At 46.4% G+C, this 23,988-nt stretch overlaps 1 protein-coding gene across 2 annotated transcripts in view; it reads right to left on the bottom strand.

Moving 5' to 3' along the window:
- atp2a3 (ATPase sarcoplasmic/endoplasmic reticulum Ca2+ transporting 3) overlaps window positions 1–23,988 on the bottom strand; it is a 63,282-nt gene that overhangs the window by 15,266 nt on the left and 24,028 nt on the right. For both annotated transcript variants that reach the window (XM_036523247.1, XM_036523246.1), the window contains exons 4-9: window positions 22,448–22,552; window positions 20,212–20,350; window positions 12,034–12,114; window positions 10,694–10,779; window positions 9,368–9,832; window positions 872–960 (exon numbers count right to left, since the gene is read on the bottom strand). In XM_036523247.1, coding sequence (XP_036379140.1) covers window positions 872–960; window positions 9,368–9,832; window positions 10,694–10,779; window positions 12,034–12,114; window positions 20,212–20,350; window positions 22,448–22,552 — 965 coding nt within the window. The remainder of the gene's footprint in view (window positions 1–871; window positions 961–9,367; window positions 9,833–10,693; window positions 10,780–12,033; window positions 12,115–20,211; window positions 20,351–22,447; window positions 22,553–23,988) is intronic.

Below are 23,988 nucleotides of genomic sequence, written 5' to 3'. Positions count from 1 at the left end.
CATTCGCCCTGGTTTTGGGATTCAGACGGTAAAAGTGTTCCCTGAGACTAGATGTGTCAACATAATCTGGATGAGTCTGGAGTCCCACAAAACCAAGCATGTACACTTGCACAGAGCAGCACGGTTGTAATGAATCTATCCCAATGTGGATTCATAGCCGTAGTTAAGACACTCATCATGTTTAATGTTGTTCACAATACCTTTCTTGCCAGACTTGCCAGACATTTATTCCTGGCTGCTGTTTTTTTTCCATGTTTCATATCTCTTCTTGATCATAATATAATTGGAAATATAGAATTTCAGTAAGACATTGATAGAAGTAAGGAGAGGAGCTGGTATAATGCTAGATGAGTCTGTGTTCCAGCAATACGCTCTTGTGAAAAAAAAAAAAAAGAAAAATGGGTGGAATAATCTACAAGCATGGAAAAATGTTGCTTAATGCAACAGGCATAAATAGCTGCAGCTGGCTGTTGTTTGGGCTGTCGTTAAAGCTAGAAGCTAAAAAGAAAAAAAGAAAACAGAAACCTAATTCAGGAAAGTTAGCGACCCTGTAAATACATTTTTACGAAGAGGCAGAACATTCATAAGGATTATATAATGATCATCTCTGCCAGGAGTCTACATGGAAGTCCTACAGAAAAGAAATCCTAAACAAAAGAGTCACCAAAGAGTTGGATTCAATGTGGAGAATTGGAATAAATGGAGGCCTTAAATGGCCAAAACACACTGGGGATGGACTGCAGCCTTCTTACCGCTTTTGAAATAAGTTTTCACAGGCAACTTCCCACAATGCATTTCCTTTCAAATATTTCCACTGCATACACTGGGCGTGGTGAGTGTCAAGTTAACGTGAACTAGACAGAACACTTACACGTGTCCCTCTGGGGCATAGGTGGATCCAGTGATGGAGAATTCATGGAGTGAGCAGCTGGAGTCCTCTACCTTGTCCACCACGAACATCTGGAGAGAGGGAGAAACACAAAAATGGACATTACCACTTCTGTCGTGTGACTCACAAGGTTCCAATGCCAGGATAACTTCTTGCTCGTAAAATAAATGGCCTTTAACAACTGTTTGACAACAACTGCATTACACAACATGTATTTTCCTGAATCCTGGGAGACTTACACAGCTTACATTTCACACATCCATTAACACAGCTAGAGGTTTAATGAGGCAAGTCACGTTAAGTACATGGTTGCAAGGTACAGCAGCAGTGTCCCCTTGGGATCCATACCTGCGACCTTTATTTACAGCGGCAGTTCCCGACCTGCTGTGCAACAATCCTACCCCCAATTCACATCCGCCCCCTTACACAAAAGCCTTGACTATAATGTGCATATTTTACAGCAAAGCACAGTTTTCTTGCGATATGCAATTCACCTGTGTGAGGCCGGACATCAGGTTATGTGAGGCAAGGCCAAAACAGCCCCACAGAAACACCTGACTCATGACGCCACTCTCTCGCTTGGCACACACGCAGCTTTTTTTTTTGACACACTGTTTAAGGTGGGGTGTGAGGCTGCGTACGTTAATGAATACAAGGAAACTCAGCCAAAAAACAAACACCAGGTACAATAAGGTCTGATGTCAGAGTGACCCGCAGCCCCGTGGTCTGCGCTGTGCTGGTATGGGAACGGGAAAGAGGAATGGAAAAGTCTTGCTGGGCAGCCTGGCTGCAGGGTTAACAACACAGGGGGAGGGGGAAAAAAAGGAAAAAAGGCACACATTGTCACTTGCTTTGGCCCTGCCCAGCGAAGGGGTTTCCTCTCTGACGCAGCCAATCAGGCACCGCATGATGTCATCCGGCTTTTTCCAGTAAGCGTCTGGGAGTTCCTCTGTTTTACTGACCCAGCACAAACCGACTCCAGCTTGCAGCCGAGCCCCTAAGGGCCCGTCCTCAAACACTGGTTGTGTTTGTCTCCTCCAATTTCTGTCAAAGTGTGGGGGGGGGGGGTGCTTGGGCTGGGGGGGGGGAATCTGCGGGGGCAGGAACAGCGCAACTAAAGCCGCTGCATTGGACCTGCATGAATGCAGCTGCCAACAGCTCCTTTTGATGTTGAGCGTCAAGGCTATGGGATCTGCCTTGAAGTGCCAGGGTGATCCTGTGCTGGGGGGGCTCTGCCGTGGAACAGCAGGCTTTCTCACACCCTGCAGTTATTCCCTGAGCTCCAGTCGAGTGTTATAATGCCAGGCAGAGCGCAGCTTACCTTCTAAGGTTTTCTCTGCTCCGAGCTACTCCTGTATCGATTTCCTTTTGTGGAGGACCCCACAAAGAATAATTAGAATCTGGGCTTTCATTCTGTTGTATCCACACTACCCTCTCAGACGCTAGCGCCCTGGCTGGCACAATCAGACAGACGTCGAAACATATTCTGCACACAATATTTGTCACTTATTTACCTGTCATTTTTTAAATCATCAAACACATTGTGGTAGACTGCATTACACTGCTTTACATTCCTCTTCATCTCTGTACAATGCAGCCAAACAAGACAGTAATGGCAACAATAATGGATGAATTACATACATAAATATATACATGCAAAAAACTGAATGTATGACAGGAGAAATGATTTAAATGAGATACATTATGTGTTCCTTATTTGCAGGTCTCATATTTCGCCCTTGTGTGCCCATTTTTGTGGATGAGGCTCGATGCTGTGTTGTTGTGGAGTGAATCCTCCCACTTCAGACAAGCGCGCGCCAAGCCGCCTCTGTGAAGCACGTAGGTCCCCTCCTAACATCAGACCAGCTGGAGTGTCTGACAGGTTGCTCCACTCAACATCTCCAGGCAGGACCTGTCTGTTCTGATCAATACTCCATCTCCACCACTAACTGGCCCCGTGCTCCAGAGGGCCCTCCAAAAGCACAAGAGGAGAGTACATCTGGGGCCTTTTGTGCGAAGGACAGCCGTAATTTGAGCCGAAAAGGACACACGCGCACACACAACTCGAACGCGGAAAACGCACACTCACTCGCTCGTGCGTGAGAAAACGCTCACGCAAACCAAATGCCGCCCCTGGCTTAGCTTCACTCGGTTTCAGACTCCGCTAAATCCGGCCGATTAAAGAATTAATGGAACAGCCCTCCATTGAAGAGGTATTTCCACTGCGTAGATCTGCTCTGTTTGGACTGTGCTGGGTATTCTCTGACCCTCTTCCCTTGGCTCACCCTTTATTCCACATGATCTGCCAGGTGACCTGGTCCGATTTGACCCACCTCTTACAGCAAAGCCAATTTGTCTCTCGTACAGACCAACAGGAGCTTGCGTTAAAAGGACAACTGATCACATGATGCTACTGAGGACGTCACCAAAAACTTACAATGCCTTGCCAAACAGACGTCAGACATAGTTTGTCAGACCAGCTCTCTACCTTATTTTGGGCATTAGATAACATCCTATGGCACCATAGGATAAAATTACACTAGTGCAATTACAGTAACCTGTCCTACACTACCGTGCTGCCACACTGAGACTGTTAGCATTTGATACTCCATATCTGTGGCCAGGTGTACTGTCCGCTTGCCTGGAGACCTGCACAGGAGCTGTATATATCAACTGATTTTTACAGTATCTGGATGGGTTTAGAGCAGCCACAGAGAATTATGTGAGCCATCCAGGTAAATTAAAGATCACTGAATTTGGAAAGTTATGTCTCCATAACTGTTTTAAAGATGAACTACATCACAGCAGTTATTGACATTAGATACTCTGATTCTTTTTAGTGACAAAGTTCTAATACAGCTACACAGTACGTATCCTTTTCATACCACAAACAGAAAGACACGCATATAAATTCAATTTTGCTTGCAACAGCTAGGACACGCTAACCGCTTGATTGACACGAGGGGCTTGTGCTTACACGCATCTGAATTGCTGAGGTCGGAGAGCCTAAGCACAGATTCCAGCTCTGCGGGCTAAAGGCAGCGACAGAGCAGCGCGGCCACCTAATTACTTCAGCGTGGACTCTGCTCGGCTCTGTTGCAACAGCTCTGGCGACCCATCCGGCACAGATCAGTGGGACACATGCCCCGATGGATTCCAAATGGGGGATGCTGGGAGATCAGAGGCCGATCCATTGGCCGGCTCCCCCCCGAGTCCTGTGAGTAACGGGGGGGGGGGACGGACGGCGGGGGTCAGCTGCCCCGGAGTGCACGGGCCGCCCGTCAGAATCCCGGGAAAGAGAGCCGGCCCCCTCCCCAGGGCGCGGGGACAGGAAAATACAAAACATGGCGACGATTCATTACCCAGCCTGCAGCCATGTGGTTCGCTGCCTGTTCGGGACAAGACAAAATGTTCCTCATGAATGAGTGTTGGGGAGGGAGGAACCACTGGGGAGTGGGGGGGGCATGGTGAAATCTTAAATCTCTCCCATGAATGCGCTGTTTTTCTGAGAACATCCGGAACCGCAGAGGGAATACCCCCGACCAGTAAATGACCACATTAACCTCGTGAAGGAAATGTGCTCCAAGCATGAATGTTCTGCCCTAACTATGCATAGCGCTTACTGAAACAATAGTGCTGAGAATTATGAGTAAAGCACTTCATTGCGAACCATTGTTTCTTTTAAACATTTTCTGCTTTTCAATAGGTTTCACTGATCAATGAACAATTTCATAGATAATCATAAATCTAATTGAATCCAACTTCATGTGAAATACATGATAATATTACACAGAAAGCATATCCTTTCCTAGTTGCAAAGATATCAGTGGATTGTTCAAAACAGGGTAAGTAAGCACTGGACCGCAACTCAATTTGTATTCTACCGACGTATCTGCAAAGTCGATATCTGACATACAGTATTGCGTGGTCCGCTCCTGTGATAGAACTGCGCTTTCCCAAAGCAAGCGGATGCCATACGCCGCACTGGGTTACAGCATCACTGAGCCGCAGAATGACAAACCACGAATGAAAGGCATCGGAACCGGCGCTCACGGCCGCACGGCTTTGCGGGGAGCCGGGCTCTTCTCACGAGCGTTCCTGCTCTGTCCTGAGTGTTTGTTTTTCCAGGTCTTGAAAGGCTCCTGCCTTTGTCGAAAACCCCGTGTTGTACTGGGTTGCCATAGCGACAGGTCCGTACAGCATTTGAAAGTAGGTGTTTTTTTTTTTACAGTTTGTCTATGAGTAATGTCATGGCAGAGACAAAGGAACCTCGCGCTCCCCCAGCCTGGGCAGTTGTAATTGGATTACAATATATTTTCCATCCGCCATAATAATGTTATCCGTAGCAGCATGAAGTGCAGAGGAAGTCTAAGCAGCAGCCAAACTTCCAACTCTATAAAAGGGAAGCCGATGTTCCTTTCGAACACACAACTTAGGGTCACTGAGGGGAGGGTGAGAAAAAAAAACAAAACAACTACCATGGAATCCCTCCCTGACACCCCCCCCCCCCCCCAGGACAACAGTTCAAAGGAGACTCTTGACAAGATCCCAGAAAGTGGAAATTTCAGCCTCGGTGGCTGATGCTTGTTGGGCCTGTGTGGAATTAATTGAGCGGTGTTACCGTTACTGGTTGTCAGAGCTCTGTACCGGGCAGAAAGTGAGGGAAACCGCGTTTGTACTGCATCCAGCCATTGCGGAGGCTGCGCAGACCGTACCCCTGCTTGAGCTACAGCACTCGGCAGTTCAGCTTTTAACATGCCTTTTTACTGCAGAATGGAAGCAAAGTGCTCGCACTGTAACTTGACTGGGCCAAAATGGAAAAAGAGGGGGACGAAAATAGAAGTGCAGGAAATGACCGATGGAATGCAGGCATCTCTTTGGTGACTTGTCTTTGACACTCAAGGAAGTGGGGAAGAGAAGTCATCGTTAGGGAGGCGAAACGAGATGCCATAAGATGAACAACGCTGCAGTCATAGTAAGTCAAAGCACTCAGGGGGGAAAGCTACACAATGAGTAGTTCCAGAAATCTGGAACACTCACAAAGACCCACGGTTTAAGTTTTCAAAAAAAAAAAAAAAAAAAAGGTTCATGCCACCGTGCCCTGCAGCATTTCTGTGCCAATAGCAGCTCAGGCCGTTCACCTAAAGCGCCACCGGTGGACCCTTTTGTAAGCCATGCAGCTGAGGGTTTGGCCTGAGGGAACCCTCTTTGATTAGCGAGAAGCGTCCTTCCCCTGAGGAACAGCCAGACAGCTCTAACCAGCGATTCTGCAGCCAGGCTGTCTGCTGCACTGTAAACAGACAACAAAAAGGCCTTCTCTGTCATGTCTAGACACAGAAAGACAAAGGCCAAAGTGCGGAGACAGCCGGAGGAGAGGAGGGAAAACCCCTCTGTGTCTCCTTCAGCCGCGCGGCGAGGGCCAAGAGCTGGCACGGCTGACCGCTGGCACCGCGGACGCGCGGCGGTAAATATTGTCTGGGGTAGCGCTCTCTCCTGCCTTCGTCCAGAGTTAATGCCAGTAGATTAAACAGATCCCCGGGAGGGAACTCCCCAAGGTTAAACATTTACAAACCCTCGGATCCGTCCCCACATCACCAGACTGCCTAATGCTGCTTTCACAGCCTGATTAGGGCGAGATAGCCACTCTGAACGACTCTGCCTGTGAGCAAAACATCCCCTTTATCCCAGGCAGGCCAGAATACCTGACAAACAGCATAGCTCTCCTGTTGTGTGCCTGCTCTTCTCTCTCACACACACCCACACGCACACACAGACACACACACACACACACACACACACACACACAACTGCAATATGTGGTATGTACAGTCAGGTTCAGTGCAGAATTTGAGCCTATTGCCAAATTGCGTTTAGAAAAACAATTAAGTTCATGTTAGTATGCCACAGTGTGCCAAGAGAAGGTCATTTAGCAGGGAAAACATACCACTTTCATTAAGATGCATAGCAATTATAGGCTCATGACCTCACATATGAGCACACATCTGTATCTTATGGCAATAATCCCTGCACTGTTTTTTTATTAATATTCTTGATTTGACCTTTTTGATGACATGCAGAAAGATACTGATCTTTTTCCAGAAAAAGATGACAGTGACCCTAAGGAAAGAGGAACAATCCAAGTGAACCAAATCATATCACAGTAAAAGAAGCCTGCAGACAATGCAGCAAAGGGGAAAAAAACAAGGTCAGATACATGCTGGAAAATAATGTTTTTTCCATAAAGCAAATCAGATTATCCCGCAAATCACAAGCAGCAACTGCAAGTTCCAAAATTAAAAAACAACAACAAAAAAACAAAAACAAAAACTGAAGAGCCTAACAACTGCCTCAACAGATTAAAAAGATCAATGCTTTAAAAGAGTGTTCTTTCCATGATCAATAGGCTTTGAGGTCAAAGGCATGCTAACAGACAGCAGTGATGATGGTTATGGCAATAGAAAATGAGGGGTTCATTAAATAGCCATTCAGGAAGCAGGAGGCCATGTGTTAGGCCTGCAGGCATTATTCTGCTAAGCATAATGTGTGTGCATGCAACTGTGGAGGGGATTTTACAGAGGCCACAGCAGTCTGTACGGCACACTGGATGCATTATTGAGGAACACAACCATGAGGTAACATTCAGGTATGTTAGGTAAAATATGGAATCCAGGAATACGTACAAGGAATACGTTTTAGAACATGGGTCAGAGTATGTGCTACATGTTGAGTGTACACAGTAGACAACACTTTGGTGTAGTGGTTAAGGAACGAGGCCAAGCTTCCAGTCAGTTCAAAGGCAGACCATTGCACAGTCAGTAAGGAGCTAATGCTTCAGTAATAAATACATAATACAATACATACATTTGCTTGGATAAGGCTGACTGCCAAGCAAATAAGCTGTATCTGGTCAACTTGGTAATTATAATAATATGCACATCATTAGTTCACAGTGCTTTTGCATTCCAACTGCCTGGGCCGTTGAGGAAGTCACCAGAACCAGATAGGCCAGAGATGTTAAGCAATTGCTTTTGATGCAAAGGGGCAACTGGGGAGCTGTCCTTAGCCCACATGTCTACCTGTTGCAACAGGCAAGCTGAGTGCAGTCCAACACACTGAAACCCTGAGATCAGCCATTACACAGCAAAAGAGATATACCAACATGCTGGCCATAAGCAGACTTCAGGGAGGGAGAGTGTGTGTGTGTGTGTTTTGGGGGGTTATGACCGGGTAGGTGGCGTTCCATGCCTTCCTGAAAGGAGGATTTGTGCAGGCCTCAAGTGTGATTGCCTGTGAAGTTAACATCAAACATCAGGCTGAGTCACGTCCTGACATGAAGCAATCAGCGTTAAACTCGTTTTGTAGGTTAGAGTAACACATGGGGCGTTTCCACCAATCAGACAGGAGAGTGCGCGGTGCGTGGAAAGAGGAAAGCAACACACTACAGTGTGACTAAAATTAGAGAAGTATGGAAGAGCTTCATGTCAACAACACTCAGAGGTCTGCAAGACCAACAATGTCATTTCAAACGGGATACAAAAGGGTTAACTAAGGTGAGTGTGTTCTGGGTGCCAGGCCAGCCCTGAGATCCTGCTTCAGGGGCCAGGAGAGCCAAGACAAACACGTTTTTCTTTTTATCAAGGGTCTGGCATTTCCTCTGTTGAATGGGCACAAAATTCCAAGGTGTGTAAGGGAAGTGAAGGTTAGGGGACACACTGCTCGAAAAGGGTAAGCAACATGGGAATCAGACAAGTAAAACCTGTGTGTGTGTGTGTGTGTGTGTGTGTGTGTGTGTGTGTCTGTGTGTGTCTGCAGAAAACCTACAGGGTAAGGCTTAATGGGCCAGCAATGATAGCAGCTGGCTACTTTGAGAATTAAAGTCATCTCATCTCTTGAAACATGTCACCTTTGACTTGTGAATGTGTTTTCCTACCAGCTTAAAAGCTTAATGAGCGAGGAACGCAAATGTACTTTGGTAACGCGTCCAAGTCCATTGATGAAAAGCAGCATCAAAGTCCTTCTCGTGAAACGTAAACATTACATAACCTCAGAGAATTTCCATTTCAGTTAATCTGCTCTTTCCAGAACCTCATTCCATAGCAACACTAAATTGTTGACATGGCTCTGTCCCACATGAGTGGCGGAAATCAGTTTCGTAATTAGAAACATATCAGGGCAATTTCAGCGTCGCACTGAAAACCCATCAACGAACTATACCTACCAACTTTTCCTCTCACCCCAATTCGCACACCACTATCCAGCTAAACAAAATCTCACAACATGCAGCTAATTCACTCCTTACTCCTTGGCAGTTGCAAAGATTAAAGGAAAATGCTGCGTAACTGACACAAGCAATCTGCTGTCATCATAAGCACAGATGAAATATTTGCTTAAATATGGTATGTCAAATTAAAGGATGAGGGGCAAACAGAGAGGACTGAAAGGGCTGCTTTGAGCAGCGCGCTGCACAAGCTCACTCACCCTGCACACGGACATCTGGTTGGTGGTTAGGGTGCCGGTCTTGTCGGAGCAGATGACGGAGGTGCAGCCCAGCGTCTCGACGGAGGGCAGGCTGCGGACGATGGCGTTCTTCTTGGCCATGCGGCGAGTGCCCAGCGCCAGGCAGGTGGTGATGACGGCGGGCAGCCCCTCAGGGATGGCGGCCACGGCCAGCGCCACGGCGATCTTGAAGTAGTAGATGGCGCCACGCACCCAGGAGCCGCCGTGGACGGGGTCGTTGAAGTGGCCGATGTTGATGACCCACACGGCCACGCAGATGAGCGAGATCACCTTGGACAGCTGCTGCCCGAACTCATCCAGCTTCTGCTGCAGGGGCGTCTTGTCCTGCTCGGTGCCCGCCATCTGGTTGCGGATCTTGCCGATTTCGGTGTTGACGCCGGTGCACACCACCACCCCGATGGCCTTGCCTGCAGCGATGTTGGTGCCCTGGGAAAAAGATGGAAGCAGCCAATAACGTTAGCTCAGCTGCACTAGAGACAACCAATGAGATCAGCTCAGTCACGCTAGCACGGACTGTTGCTCAACATCCATAACAAGGCTGTCCTATTCAAATCATGTGACTATTCTATGAAAAAACAAACAAGCAAACAGTAAAACTCAAGGAAATCATATGGCTGGAATAAGTAGGCACATATAAACCAGCCTTTCACATCGAAGCATTTTCTTGAGGTTTAATTTTGAACCTTTATTTTTGAACTGAGAATTTCCAGACTGCCTTCACATTAATTTCATCCTCCAAGTATATTATGTTATATTATGAACTCACAACTGTACAGTAAATTACTGGTAAGTTTCCAGAAAAGGGCCCTTAGTGCCTTTTCAAAAATACGTAAGTGCATAATATAAATGTTATTGGTTTAGTTCCACTAAATGACCACATGGTTATAATGGCAGCACTTACATCAAGCATCAGATATAAGAGTTTAATGATACTCCATAGTTACCACCTTGCGAATTGGTCTGTTCTTGAACGCAGTTCAAACAATGAGGTAGATTGGATATGACAAAACGAACACCACCCAACTCAGTACACTGTTTCTACAGTGCATAAAACATCTGCTCGTCAGAGCGTCTCGCACTCAAAATGAGTATTTCAAACTGACAGAGTGGCACAGAACCCGCAACACACCACTCAAATAATTTTATGAGCCATAAAAATGTACCACTCTAAAAAAAAGTCCCAATTGTTATTCAGCATAGTTTGGAGTCTGAATTCCTCAACTTTATGAATGCAGGAGACCTCAGAAATCTAAACGGAACCGGAGGGAAGCTGAAAAAAATACTTACCGAAAATAGCATGTTTTTCTTGTCTTGATTGACAGCCCTAGGGTCAGGTACAGGGTCTGTGTGTTTGATGACGGACACAGACTCCCCTACAATCAGAGACAAACAAACATCTGGAACATGACATCACCCCTTCCCTCCTTGTTCCTCATTGCATTCCAGAAGAATCTATAATTAGGCTTGCACATGCATTTCCACAGGACCTATTGATCCCTGTGTGAAAGACCTGCACATCCTGGGAAGCAGCTCTGACAAGATCCAGTTAATCATGATCTCAGGCTGTGTGGCCAACAGTTTTTAAAAAGGCGTGTTTCTGTATTTGGGCCTTTTAGGGTTTGAAAAGTGAATTATAAATGTGCAGCAGAACAGGGGATCATTAGGTTACACGAAACAGATGCTTTTGGCCAGGAGATACCAGATTATATTCTATTATCCTTCTGAATAACATTTTTGGTAGATTTTCAATGGTGAGTCCAACTCCATGCCCCATCTGAGATTACAGGTGTCTGAGGATGTAGGCCTCAAAGGCTGACCCCAACACATGCTGCAGTTCTGACAAAATGCCTTCATATTGGCCTTGCTATTTCTTTTCTTCATACTGGAACAGATATACTGTAAAGCATACTAATCCCTTCACCACAGTGAGATGGGACAGCTGGAAGTCCACTCCGAGCTACAGAGGGGCATTTCCAGGGCTGAGAAACATCGGCCTTCTGGCAGGAGTGAGCAAAGTCCCCACTGTGCACAAGGTCAAAGCAAACAGAGCAGAAGGCTAGACAGATAATTCACTGACACCCAACCATTCACAGAGAGAAAAGGACGGGCCGACGTCACTGCTGCAAACGGGAACCGCGACTGGAGAGATGGGGTCAGCCAAAGTGGAATATTAGGGGAGTGGGCCCACTGAGCAAAGGGAAAGAGGGCACATTTCCTGTGTATTTTCTATTTGGGAGACTTAATTGCGAGTCGCCATTTTGCACCTATGGGAGCCACCGAAAGACGGACTTAGAGAGGAGGACTGTCAATGTCAGCCAACATGAAGTTTGCATCAGCACGCCATCCGCCTCTCAATGAGGCTGTAAGTCTCTTATATAACTGGCAACCTTGATCACTATCAGATTGTATTAGAGTGGATGTGTTCATTTGAAGGACCAAGCGCTTACGCAGAATGCCAGCCAAAGAACAAATGATAACTGCCTGAAAGACAAATTGTGTCTTTCCCTTAACACAACTAACACAACTAACAACACTGGTCAAGGGCAAACGCTTTCATTACCCTATTTGGACATCCACATCACACTACAAATGGAACAAGTGGTTTGGAAAATCTCACACCCCCTTACCTGTTAGAATGGACTGGTCCACTCGTAGAGTTGTTGATTTTATAGAGGTGATCCTTATATCCGCAGGAACCTTGTCACCAACTATAAAAGGGAAAGCAGACAGGGTATTGAAGATGAACAGACATGGCTAGACTGATTTTCTTTTGTGGGTACAGGTATATGTCCATACACAGGTAAAATGAAATACACCTCTTACAGCGTTGAAAGAAGCAATTTGTTTGGAATAAAATCAAAATTATCTATGGGCTGAGAACAAAATGAACATTTTACAGTGATGGGTCATGAGAGGGTAGATCCTACTGTACAATCAAAGGGACCCAAGCCATTAGCAACCATTTATCTGGATATTCAAGCTCAGTGTTCCCCAGGAAACCACTTCTTAAATTACAACATATTGAGCCGTTGCGCACAAACAAAGCCTCAAGCAAAGAAAAGAGTTTCAAGGTGCAGTTTTATTTCAAAGGCAACAACAAGTGGGACCCAAATCCTGTTGGATACTGCACTGATAGTCCTGTGGTGACTCCACAGATCGATAGCCACCTCCATTTCTCCCCTGTAAACAACTGTTTTGTCAATGCCACGAAAGCAATTGCATTAAAAGGGAGATCATTACTTCAGCTGCACCATGTATACCTGTTCTTTGTGTACAGTCTCTTTCTTGGACAGATTTTATTAGATGGTATTAAAGATACATTTCAAATGGCATTAATATGGCGGGTCACACCATTTACACCTCTTCGATGCTCTTGGGAGTTGTGTTCCGTCCTTAGCTTTTCCAACGCACAGAGAATACCAAAAAATAGACAAAGCACCAGAATGTTTCACAGGCTCTCTCTCTCACACACACACACGCACGCACGCACGCACGCACACAGCTACAGAGAGAGTGCTGTGCACGCATACTTGTTGTGTGTGTGTGTGTTTGTGTATTTATGCGTGATGTTTCTGTGAATGTGTGTATATTTGAACAGTGATACATGAGAAAACCAAAAGGTACTTAAAAGGAGTGGAAATTTGGCTTAACAGACAAAAAGAGAAACAGGTCAAGACATAGAAATCATAGGGATTTAGCCTTTAGTCCACGCTTTTGGGATGCCTTATTTGGACATCAAAGTCTAACACAGATGGTTTAAATAGGGTTGAAATACCGTCATGAGAAGCAACCCTAGCCTTGGACAAAGTTATCCCAGTTTGTTCATTACACTTTTATGCCTTTTGAAAATTAAAATTAGCGGTAGGAGAAAACTTTTTAGTTCTATTCTGAGACATCTTTTTACTCTGCCTCACCAACAGATATGAAAAACCCAGGAGAGCCAGTACTTTCCTGCTAAATAAGTTTTGCAGACTATTAACTCCAAGAAATCCTTATTATCAGGAGACTTCCATGATAAATGTGTGATAGTTATTTTACCCCTCTAGCCTGTAATTGGTCATTTGACGGTTAAGGAAAACTGGGCCATTCCCACAATGCCTCTCCCACAGGAATAAACAGGACATTCACTGTTAGTCTATGAGACCGGTGATCATACTCTGTACCCTGCTGCATGAAAATATCTGAGATTCTTCCATTACAGGCTCATCCTCCATCTGATAAGAATGATTACCAGGCTAAGAACAGGGCAGTCGAGTATTTCATCAGCCCTGCAGCACTGACATAATAATTACAGTGTCCTGTTGCTAATGCAGATTCCATTCAGTTAAGTGTCTTTATTTTTTTCAGCGTGTTTTGAAATGTTCCCAGATAATTGACAGACTGCCCCTTAAATACATCCACACTAACATGATCCCATGGAGGAGAGGAGAAGAGACAAATTACCTACCCTGATTAGAGCTTCTTGGTACAGAACATACATTATGTTCGTACACCAAGTCAATGTAAACATTCATCAGCATTTCGAAAAAAAAAAAAGCCATATAAGTAATTCAAAACTAGTTTTATTAATTTAATAAAGGCTTGGCCAAGATTTATTAAATGTGGATAAAAAACATTATATATTGGATTAATTTTAATGTGCAATGTACCCCCAGGTTCAGTCCATTAATATATTAATAATACCCTTGAAAATATAAACTTTTTAAATTTAGTCATTTCAAATGCAGCAATGACTTATATGGCTGACATTGTGTTCCATGATGCATCCAGACTGGGTGTGTCTCCCCTGAGCATTTACGGCACTTGAAAGTCTCCTTCCTCCCAAATCTCCTTAATTTCCTTTGGTTGAAAAGCCGACGGGCGATCTCTGCATAGCGTGCCACTGCCCGAACACATCAATTCAACGTTAAAAGACTCCAAACTACATACAGATGGAGGTGGGCACACACCAGGGGGGCTGCTTTAATATGCGCTGTTGTTTTTTGGCCCCAGTGGGAGTCTCGGAAAGGTCGGGCGGGGAGAGGCGGCTCTTTGACAGCACATCATCTGACATCTGCAAACGACAGAGCCGTGTGGGACAGGCCATCTGGCCCGCGAGGCCCCGCTCCAAGCTGACGGCCACATGTCATGTGCCATTCATGCTGCTCGTGGGATCCGACTTTCAGCTCCCAGAGTCTGTTAGAGGAAAGCTGGACGGACACCATCCCTTCACGGTCCAAACAGTTTCATAAAGCAGTGATCAGCAACCAATGGGCTTGCTTTTTGAGTTGAGCGGGTGGGTGTAGTGTTCTCGGGCTCGAAAACCGGATCTGGCTCCATCCAAATAAAAAAAAGTTTGTCTGTCTTGCTCTCGGAAAAACAATGATAATCTCTCTCTTTCAGTCTATCTTGAACTGAACTGCATTTCCCAGAAGGCCGAGCACCACTCTGACCGGGCAGTCAAGTCCTTCGGCCAGCCTTCTGGCGCTGTGGCGTCTCAGCGAGGCCCCTGCAGCTCCTCCGCGCAGTGTGGCGAGGAGCGGCGGCCACTCCGGCCCCGGAGTGGGAAAAACAGCAGGTGGCTCTGACAGCACATGCGTTGGAGGACACGTCACATCGCACCCCTCCTGACATTACGACGTGCAAATGAAGGTGGCCGCGCTCCAGCGCCGTACTGCGGAGTGGGAGACCCGAACGTGAGCGAGGGCCACAACTGCAGACCCGAGGGTTGCGTGGGCTGCAGGCGAAGAACTGGCAGAAAGAAATGACGCACTGCTCCCGTTTTCTCTACACCAGTATGACATAAGGTACACTCTCCTTTGTAACTGTACATAATGGACCTAGCAGAGTCTTCCTTATGCTCATGGTAGTTGTTATATTTGAATATATGCATATGTCAGAATACAAGAAAATAACTAGAAGGCGTGCTATCAGCCCAACAGCCTTAGGTTTTCTGCCATTGGCTATAAAAACCCCACCTGGAGTAATGGAGGTAGAGGGCTGTGAGGGAAACAGCGGCTTCATACTGTATCCCCGGAGGCATATTAATTTGAGTCCAGAATGGAAAAAGACGGGAACACGATCTGTGAAAATGGGCCAGCATCTACTGCGCCGCATCTCCTGCTGCTCCACCAAGCCCAGCGCGGTGATTCACGGTCTGTCAGCGCCCCAACTCAAGAGCAACAACCCCCTTTTCCTATCAGCATTTCCCTCCTTCCCTCAGATGTGGAGACACTTTGCCGGCTCCGGACGGGGGCTGTCACAGGGTGAGGGAGCTGATGTCATGCGTCCGTGGACGTCTCTGCCGGAATGCTGTCTTGCTAATGACATGCTGGCAGCACCACAGAGGAGAGAAGTCGCCTCTAATGATCCCGGGGAGAAGCCACAAAACAAGTGGTGGGGGGTAGCTTTCTGACTAGCCCTGTATCCCCTCTGAGGCGAGCCTGAGTCTCCGACATAACTCACTCATGCATACATCTTTATCCTTCCCAAACTCCACAGCTCTCTGTCTTTCCTTCTCTCTCTCTCTCTCTCTTTCTCTCTCGCTTCAGCGTGACCTTTTAATCAGACCTGCAGCTTTCCTACGCACCAGCTGTGGCCCACCAAAGCGGGAAGCGAACACACGCACACGTGGCGCGCCAGCTCCGTCCGATCCCGCTCAGTTCTGGAGCCAGGGCCCGTCCTTCGCTCTTTGCTCTCTCTCTCTTTTTCCCCCCGCCGTTCCGTCTGCAGGCCGTCCAACACGCCGCGAGAGGCTCTGGGATCTGCTGGCGGCGCTTCGCTCACGAGGGCGTCAATCCACAAAGCACGCGGTGCCGGTGCCCGCGCTGGTAAACACCTCCTTAATCTGCCGCTCGCACATTACAGCTTTAATCAATGCCGGCAACTAAATCATTATGCGATCGAAAAGAAAAGGGGGCTGCCGCAGAGTGCGCCCGCAAGCCCCGGAAACAGCCGTAATGGTTGCCGTAGGGCCTGCACAAGGTTGTGTCCTAGGTGGTGGAAATTTATCCCTTGCTTTAATGACCGTGATGAGAAAACCACCGCGACACGCTGAGAGGGCAGGCCGCAGCGCTGTCCCCGCTCGCGCGTAAAAGCACAAACACACGTACGGGGAGCTCCTCTCCACATGGAAGACAACCACGAGCGAATTTCCAAACGGCTCCCCGTTTTCCATATCCTCAAGGCTTTCATAAATCCTGAGCAAGCCCCTACACCATGTACAGAGGAGCTTTTCCATCTTAAAAACCAGGGAAAGTTCCACAGGAGGTGCAAATCATAACTGTGGCGTGACACTGGCACTGCTGACAACGAGCAGGCTTAGGATGGTGGAAACTTGTGTGTAAATATATATATTTTCAAAGGCACTGGCTAACAGTGGCCTTTTCCAATTCCCTAATCACCCAAGCTTCCCAGAAGTTCCGATGGAATTGACACTTGCTAATCTAAGCTACAGGAAGGTTCTATGGCAGAGAAAACAAAGAAAAAGAAAAAGAAAAAAAAAAAAAAACTTCGTTTTGCCATTTCTGTTTTGTTTTTCTCTTGTCACCTAGCAAGGTTTCCAAGATTGTCCATTAGAATTACCAAACCCATATTTTCTATCTAAAAAGCCTAACCAGTTCTCTCTCTTTTTTAAATTTGCTGTGGTTTACCTTCCCCTGTGTTTACTGGTGTTTAATGTTGCTTAGCAACAGGGACATGTCAGGAGGAGGAGTGGTTGTCAGTGGGAAGAGATTCCTCTACTCGCGCCAGTCTGAGACAGAGCTGTCAGCCTCTCCATTCAGGCAGGTTTGGCTGGAAACTTCATGCAACCTTCGAGGGAGGGTTTGGGAGATGTTCTCCACAGAGAGGAAAAGGCTGAAAAAAAAGCTGGATGTAGATATCTGGCCACTGCATCCCCGCTGCTGAGGGCAGTTGTTGCTGTAAAACCACTGGCGCAACACTGCAGTCTCCAGGACATCTCTGTGGAAAGCTTAACATTTGTAGCCTGGTAGAAATAAAGTAAGCCATAAAGCAAGGCTGCTTTTAATCGGGGTGGCCATTTTGTTGTGTGAATCATTGACGGAGTTCACTGGGCTGCAGTGTGGTGGCTGAACTACTGTTTAACAAAAACATGCACTGTAACTAATTAAGTTCAAATTTTACTAAAATTAACAAGGTACTTAACATTAATAGGGTCAGTAAATATCCTATTATACATATTTGCAAGACACCAAAAAAAAAGTAATGCACTTTCGATCAGGGAATCTGCTAAGCAAATATTTAACCCAATGTAAATAAATGTAAGAAATCAGAATGACTGAGTGGAAGTCATTTAAAGAATTCTGTTCCAGTGTGCTTGAGTTAGCAATTGGCAGTCTAATTTTGCATCATGTTGTGTGATGGCCGTCATGCCCACTGCGGCCCTGGTTGGGGGGAAGGAGTTGGCAGTTGGACCTGGCCTTTAGCTTGTGCGCCAGAATTATCCTCCCCCTCGCAGACAGCCTTCCTGTTGCGAGAGCCAGTTTTTTCCGCTATGCCTTGACAGATTTGTAACGGGAATCCTCCTGCCCCGTTGTCCTTACTGTTATTTTTTAACAGTCCACCAATTCATGGATGGAAGCCCCTCAAGGTCTCAGGATGAGCGCATCTCAGTGGGGCATTGTTTGAGGTGCCACCTTTTCCCAACCAAAAATAAATAGGCCAAGGTCTGACAAAATGTACTGTGTGAGAACACTGACACCCCGTAAATCAGACACTAATGATCGCGATGAGAAGGGGCACTGACACATGAAAGTTCAGCTTCCACAGAACAGCTATGACCTGCAGCGAAACCCATTGAGAAATACAAGCCTGGAGAGAGGAAGGAGGCCTGCGCAAAAGCCAGTCAGCAAGGAGAGTCAGGCAACGGTGGAGACAGAGCGACAGACAGACAGCAGCCAAGGGACCTCACAGAGCAAGACAGTCTGCCAACACATTCTGGGCGACACAAAGAGGATTAACTCTTAGCTTAGCATCAAGGCTTCCTCAGGTTTACCAGGAACGAGAAACACATATACACACTTACAAAAATACACACTTAAGAGCCAGGTAAAGGTGGAGCATGTGTCAGTGAAATGTCCATCAACACATAATAGGCACAAACACAAAAGGCTGCTAAAAACCCTGCCTGTTGTTGCACCTACGGAGCGAATATGACATGTAGGCTGTACTGTGTTTCCACAGAACAGAGCAAAAAATTGGCTGAGGCGCCAATTAATTTTTTTAATGATTTTTGGGACATTTTCCCCTGCAACACTGATTGCTCCAACAATTTGGGGAGGGGGTGTGGGGGGGGGGGGGGGTGGGTGAAAAAGTCAAGTCTGAAAACAGCAGAATGGCAAAAACAACCCCGGCGCAGGTGAGAGAGCGTGAAGCCCGTTGCCATGGGCACTGCCAGTTTGGGCGCTGCTCCCTTTTGTTTGGCGTTTTATCGCGGGGCCCTCTAATGGCGGCCTCTGCTCCCTCACCCGACGGGGCTGCGCTGCCGGTGGAATGCGGGCCTGTCGCGGCAGAGGCCCCGCGGCTCCCGAACAAAGAGCGGCCTGTTCCTGTGGCCGCCGCCGAGGCAGGTGAGGTAACCTCTTTATCAGCAGGGGAAGGGGAGAGAGTTGTGACACATCCCAACTGCGGAGAGGGACCCGTGACACAGAGAGCAGCTTTGCATAGATTAGTTACTGGCGTGTGCTGCAGTTAATGAGAGAGAACACTAAGGGTGGCCTGTGTGATGTGTGATCACTCCCACTTCCAGACTAACTCCTCTTCAGTTTCATCTTTGTTCCACTACCCTTCAGAACTGACTAAAACTTGTTATGGAAGTCATCAGTGAGCCAAACTACATGCTTTGCCGTGGTGTTCTTTTTAACCCCCTGCTCCCTCAGCTACTGTAACCCTGCCAATCAGAAGTCAGAGGGGTAGGAGGATACTGTTTGATGAAGGCAGGAGACAATGCAGCATCTGCGACCGGGGACCATTTGTAAGGCTGGAAAATCTTTGATTCCGAGGCATTCTTTAAAGTCACGGCACAGGCAGAGGTGGCATTACAGGCGCGTCTGTTGAGCGTGTGCTTTCCCCCCCCCCCTCCCCTAATGCCGTTCAGCCAAAGACCGCAGTGAATACTAATGAAGTCGGTGACACTTCTGAGCGACCCCCTGCTTGTATGCGATCATTAGCGGAGCCAAAGCCCAGGTTTACATAAACAAACACTAATTGCTTTGATGAGACCCAGGCGGGAGGGAAGAGTGGCAGAGGCAGAAATAGTCTCACGGTAACCAGATGTTCCCAAGCCGGGAGGACGGGGCGGCTAATTTTAGGCCGACGCCTGCCCACGCGTGGCCCGGCATTCATCAAGAAAGGAAGGGTCACCTGCCAGAGGAGAGAGGGGCCGAAATCCACCCAGCTGCCAGGCGGTGGAATTGACAACATGGAAAACTTTAAAGCAACAGTGGAAATTCAAATAACCCGCAAGAACCACTTTGCTCTGACAACTGTTGCTCCAACGTAAGGGCTTATGCAACAGAGAGAGGCAGGCGAAGATATTCCTGAGGGTATTCCAGGCCTCTGAATTCGGCACCGAGCAGGACGACGATTTTAGGGTGTGCAGAAAGCTGCTTGTACAAAGTTAGGTGAGATGGCGCTTAACAAGTGGAAAATGAGTATGTGCCTACACCTGCAAGGGGGATTTATGGTTCTGTATATGCTTCAATTCACAGAGCCTTCATAACACCGTCTTGGTTTTCCTTAAAGGAGCCAGCCAACAGAAGGAGGACGCGGGGAGTATCGCGAAGACGCCACGCCGGTGCTCTTACCGGCCACCTCCACAATGTCCCCGGGGACGATGTCCCGCGCCTTGATCCTCTGGACGGCTTTGCGGTTCATGCGGAACACCTTCCCCATCTCTGGCTCATACTCCTTCAGGGCCTCAATGGCGTTCTCCGCATTCCTCTCCTGGAGCCCAAAAGAGCAGCCTGTCAGAGCCCTCTACTGCTATTGGAGGGAACAGGACACTCCTCCTGTTTCTTATAGGCATCAGTCACTATTATGACCATCCTGACACATGCCTTAATACTTTAATAGAGCAGTGTATTAATATTTCATCTTAAATAATCACACACAAACATTTCATTTTAAATAATCACAAACAAAGCCTGTGAGATAAACTAATGCTAAATACAAGTCTTTGATTACACGACTCCAATATCTCACTAGGAGAATAAAGACATGTTGCAAACCATTGAAGGGGACCAAAAGTTGTTCTGCAAAAAATGAGTGTAGATTAATGTGTTTTTGGAAGTTTATTTGGTGAAACACACCCATCAAAAAGACAGCAGACAGCCATTACAAGAGCAGCACTGACCAATTAGCGCTTGGTACACCTTACCAAACTCTCCCTGGGCGGTCACTTAGCCTAATCTTGAGTGGACAAGATTAAGGACAAGATTCTTCAGCAGTGCTATACTGGTGGTGCATACTGTAGACGTATGGCCTCAGAACAGCTCATGCAGACCGAACTTCTGTTTGATGGGGTTTCTTTTGCACCGCTGCATCCTGCATCATCACTGGCATCCGGCTCATAGTCGCTTTGGAACCTTCTGTCTTACTGTTGTGTTAACTGTTGTGCCCTGTTTCTATTCAACCCATCAACTATAAGCAGCCCACAAACATAAGAACAGTCTCCCAGTCTCCTGCTTGTCCTTGTTTCTGAAAGCCACAACCATATAAAAACGCCTCCTTGGCTCGATAATATTTTCACAATTTAAACCTCATTTAATGGCCTTTAATTTAACTAACTCTTGTTTCTTTCCAAATAATGTGTCACAAATGTGTCACACAGCTTGTGTTTAACCAGAGCTGAATGACATTGGCTTCCTTGGGCATTCTGATTCAGTTTTAAACATACACTTTTCTGATTTTGTTTGATATTACACTTGTGGTTAGTTTATAATTAAGGTCTTGCACTGGTTATTCACCCTGGAAAAAGTCACTGCCTAAAAGAAAAGAGAAGCCAGCCAACACCAGCGGCACGCCAACTACTCCCTGCTAACTTTTTCAGGATACAACGTATAGCTTTTGACAATGTAAGATAGAGCATTTAGATAACGGAAAAGAGCTGCCTTTCTGATTAGCAATCTCAGCATCACAATCTGCACATTTTAAAGGAACCGCAACAGTCCTACACATCCGCATTAACAGAACCTCCTTTCCTGAGCGTAACTTAATCTACACCATACAGTGCGTCTGTATTAGTGCTGTCCCAGTGTCTGCTGTCCACCAGAGGAGGAGGTGACAGCTCTAGGGGGCCTGGCCAAGACACGAAGTAGGGAGGGGAGCAGGGGGAACCAGACTTTCAGAATTTTTCCGGGAGAGTTCTGCAGGCCTTTCGAGGCACAGTGTCACTTCTTATCTTGTGTGAGCGGGTCTGCTGCTCTGAGACGAAACGCATCGCTTGCAGACCTGACTGGAGCCCTGTCAGCTTTTTGAATTCAGCAGCCTGCATATCTTTTAAACAGATGCACACTGGCATGTAGGATGGAACTGTAAAACTTTACAGATAACCCACCCTCGGTTTGGAAGTTATGCTCCCTCGTTTCCATATTCACGATAACAAGCTTACATGTACTTTCCTCCCCAGGATGGCAACTGGAAACCAAACAGAGCTTTATGCTGGCATGGCTGACACACTACATATCTATTGTCCTGTCTGTTTAATTAGCAATTGCTTAAACATGGCTTCATCGCTGTGTAAATAAGCATTGGAGACATACAGCACTGTACTTATGAAAGTAAGGACAATGGAAAAAACAGGCATTTACCAAAACAGGAGTCTGAACAACTCGTTTGTAGATAAGATTGTTTCCCTATTCATTAACATTTTCCCTCAAGGTTCAAATGAACCCAATTTAGATACACGATTACAGTTGTTAGAAAAATAAAACATTATTTGGAAAGGTACTATTCTTGCACATGCCCCCCCTCCCAGTGCAGTTACCATGACAACCACAGGAGGACTTGTGGCCCCCTCCCCCAGCACACACTGGCCCTCACCTGCCAGACCCCGATCACGGCATTGGCGATGAGGATCAGCAGGATGACAATGGGCTCCACGAAGGCCGTAGTTGTCTCTTCGCCCTCTTCGAACAGGGCCAGAACCTATGGGACACAGGGAGGATGGGGGAGCAGACCCAGTGAGTGACCCCGCCTAGCAACCTCATTCCCCAACACACACTTACTCTGCTAGTACTGACTGGCTTGTTACAGCCTCAACACAATACTGACCATGTTCATAATACATTAAAAAAACAAGGCCCTTGACAGCCTTGAAAGCCTTATGGGGTCATGACCTCAAGGCCTAAAAAACAGAAATTCTCACATATAAGCACACTAGACTGGTCTGTTCAATCATTAGTCAGGCAGTTTTTTTGTTGTCAGGGTCAGTGTACGAATTCTGGCTCGGCAGAAAAATTCCAGTAGATCTAAATGTAAAGCTGGGAAGCACAGCATTGAACGGCTTTGCGAACGGTGCTAACACGGTTGTCGTGATAACATCAGTGCGGTCAGGGTACTGCTGGTGAACTGGGTGTCTGTGCTATTCCAGGCCTTGCGTTACAAAGCAGAGTCTGTTGTGCGACTCTAACCTGACCTGGGGCATTTCCTCCACCGCAAATACAGGTGCACTGTGGAGACAAAAGGACCTTCATTCTTTCACAAAATTACAACAGGGAAGTGTTGTGGAAAATTAATCAAGTGCAATTACAGCAAAACTCCGACTTTGTAATTGCCAAAGTTGAGGAAAGGGATGCATGAAAATTAAAGCAATATGTAAAAGTGCACAAGGGAAAATATTGTGAAAGACCTCTGGCTCTTCACAGTATGTACGTGGCATATGCCAGCACACTTATCAATGCAAATTACTGAACACACAGTCAAAATAGCAGCGCACGATTCTTGCTAATGACCAATGATGCCATATTCAATTTATTTTTACTTCTTCTCAATTCTCCCTTCTTCCAATTGCTGTGAAAGCCACTGCATAGCCCTTAAAGAAAAAATAATTTCTTCAAGACCTTATCTTAGTAATCCTTTACCACTGAATCATCTCCAACAATATAAGTACTGGAAGCCTTTATCATGAGATAAGGCAGCATTCAAAGCTGAAGGAAGCTATTGTAATGCAGTCAGTGTATGAGTCACTGAGAAAGTAAGTTAGCTATAGATCAGTTTTCATTTGGAAGTTCCTTCCTTCATTGAGAAAAAGGGATGCACAGCAGACGTAAACTAGTACTATAACTCACGTGAAGAAACATTGACGAAAAAATAAATAAACAAATAAATAAATTCATCAAAACTCAAGAGAGTAGTTTCTTCAAGCAGAATATTGACCGCTGAGGTGCGCAGTGGCCAAAAGGGATCAATATTTCATCATTAACGGCTTTTGTCCAGCAAATCTCTTTCATGTCAGTGTTTCAGAGGTGGTAAAAAAAAAACTGAGAGTCATGCATTCCACCTTTCAACAGTGAGAACAGAAAATCTGGTTTCGGATGTATATCTGACACTCAGCAAGTCCTTTTGTCTGGTAACAAAAGACA

Source organism: Megalops cyprinoides, chromosome 3 (assembly GCF_013368585.1).
Source record: "Megalops cyprinoides isolate fMegCyp1 chromosome 3, fMegCyp1.pri, whole genome shotgun sequence".
Classification (NCBI taxonomy): domain Eukaryota; kingdom Metazoa; phylum Chordata; class Actinopteri; order Elopiformes; family Megalopidae; genus Megalops; species Megalops cyprinoides.
This window is presented reverse-complemented; position numbering and strand designations above follow the sequence as displayed.